At 39.4% G+C, this 834-nt stretch overlaps 1 protein-coding gene across 1 annotated transcript in view; it reads right to left on the bottom strand.

Moving 5' to 3' along the window:
* The window catches only part of LOC126728205 (uncharacterized), a 1,913-nt gene extending 1,329 nt beyond the window's left edge, over nucleotides 1-584 (bottom strand). The window contains exon 1 of the mRNA XM_050434068.1: nucleotides 1-584. This exon is cut by the window's left edge and continues 26 nt beyond it. Within this exon, the coding sequence (XP_050290025.1) occupies nucleotides 1-584 (584 nt within the window).
* Nucleotides 585-834: the final 250 nt, after the last annotated feature.

The raw sequence follows: 834 nt of genomic DNA, 5'->3' as shown, positions 1-834 counted from the left end.
AATTTCATTTGATTTTCATACACTTGTCTTGGAGTTAACGGTACAAGAGTAATGGTTTTACTGTCTTTTACAAAAGAATGCCTATTCTTGAACTCGTCATGATTGACCTTTCTGTCAAACTGCCAAGGCCTACCCAATAAAATGTGACCCGTATGCATTGGAACAACATTACAAAGTACTTCATCCTTGTACCTCCCAATTGAAAAAGAAACCAATACTTGCCTATTTACCTTAACCTCTCCACAATCGCTCAACCACTGCAACTTATATGGTCTAGGGTGTTTCAAGGTAGGTAAATTCAATTTTTCCACTAAAGTAGTGCTAGCCACATTAGTACAACTCCCCCCATAAATGATCATACTACATACCTTATTGTTGATGTGGCATCTAATACGAAAAATATTCTCCCTTTGTTGTTCCATATCATCCTCTTTGACTTGGGCACTTAAAGCACGCCTTGCCACAAGTAACTCACCCTCCACTGGATACTCCACATTGTCATCACAAGCATCCTCAAGTGATGGAATTTGGTCATCATCTCCCTCGCTTTCAGTTTCCACCTCTCCATCAATACGTGCAATCATAGTCCTCTTATTTGGGCATTATGAAGCTATATGACCTACTCTCAAACAACGAAAACACTTAATATCACGATTACGAGTTTGGGATTCATTTTTACCTTTGTTGACAATAGGAGCTTCATCTCTCCTTTTTGGTGGTTCGGTTTTGGATTTGAAAACAGCCCTTTCATCTTTCCTCTCATTTGACCTCCATGAAGCAAAGGAGCCCGTATTTTGAAAAAACCGAGTTCCTTTCCTTTTAAGCTGTCGTTCC

Source organism: Quercus robur, chromosome 5 (genome assembly GCF_932294415.1).
Source record: "Quercus robur chromosome 5, dhQueRobu3.1, whole genome shotgun sequence".
Taxonomy (NCBI): domain Eukaryota; kingdom Viridiplantae; phylum Streptophyta; class Magnoliopsida; order Fagales; family Fagaceae; genus Quercus; species Quercus robur.
This window is presented reverse-complemented; position numbering and strand designations above follow the sequence as displayed.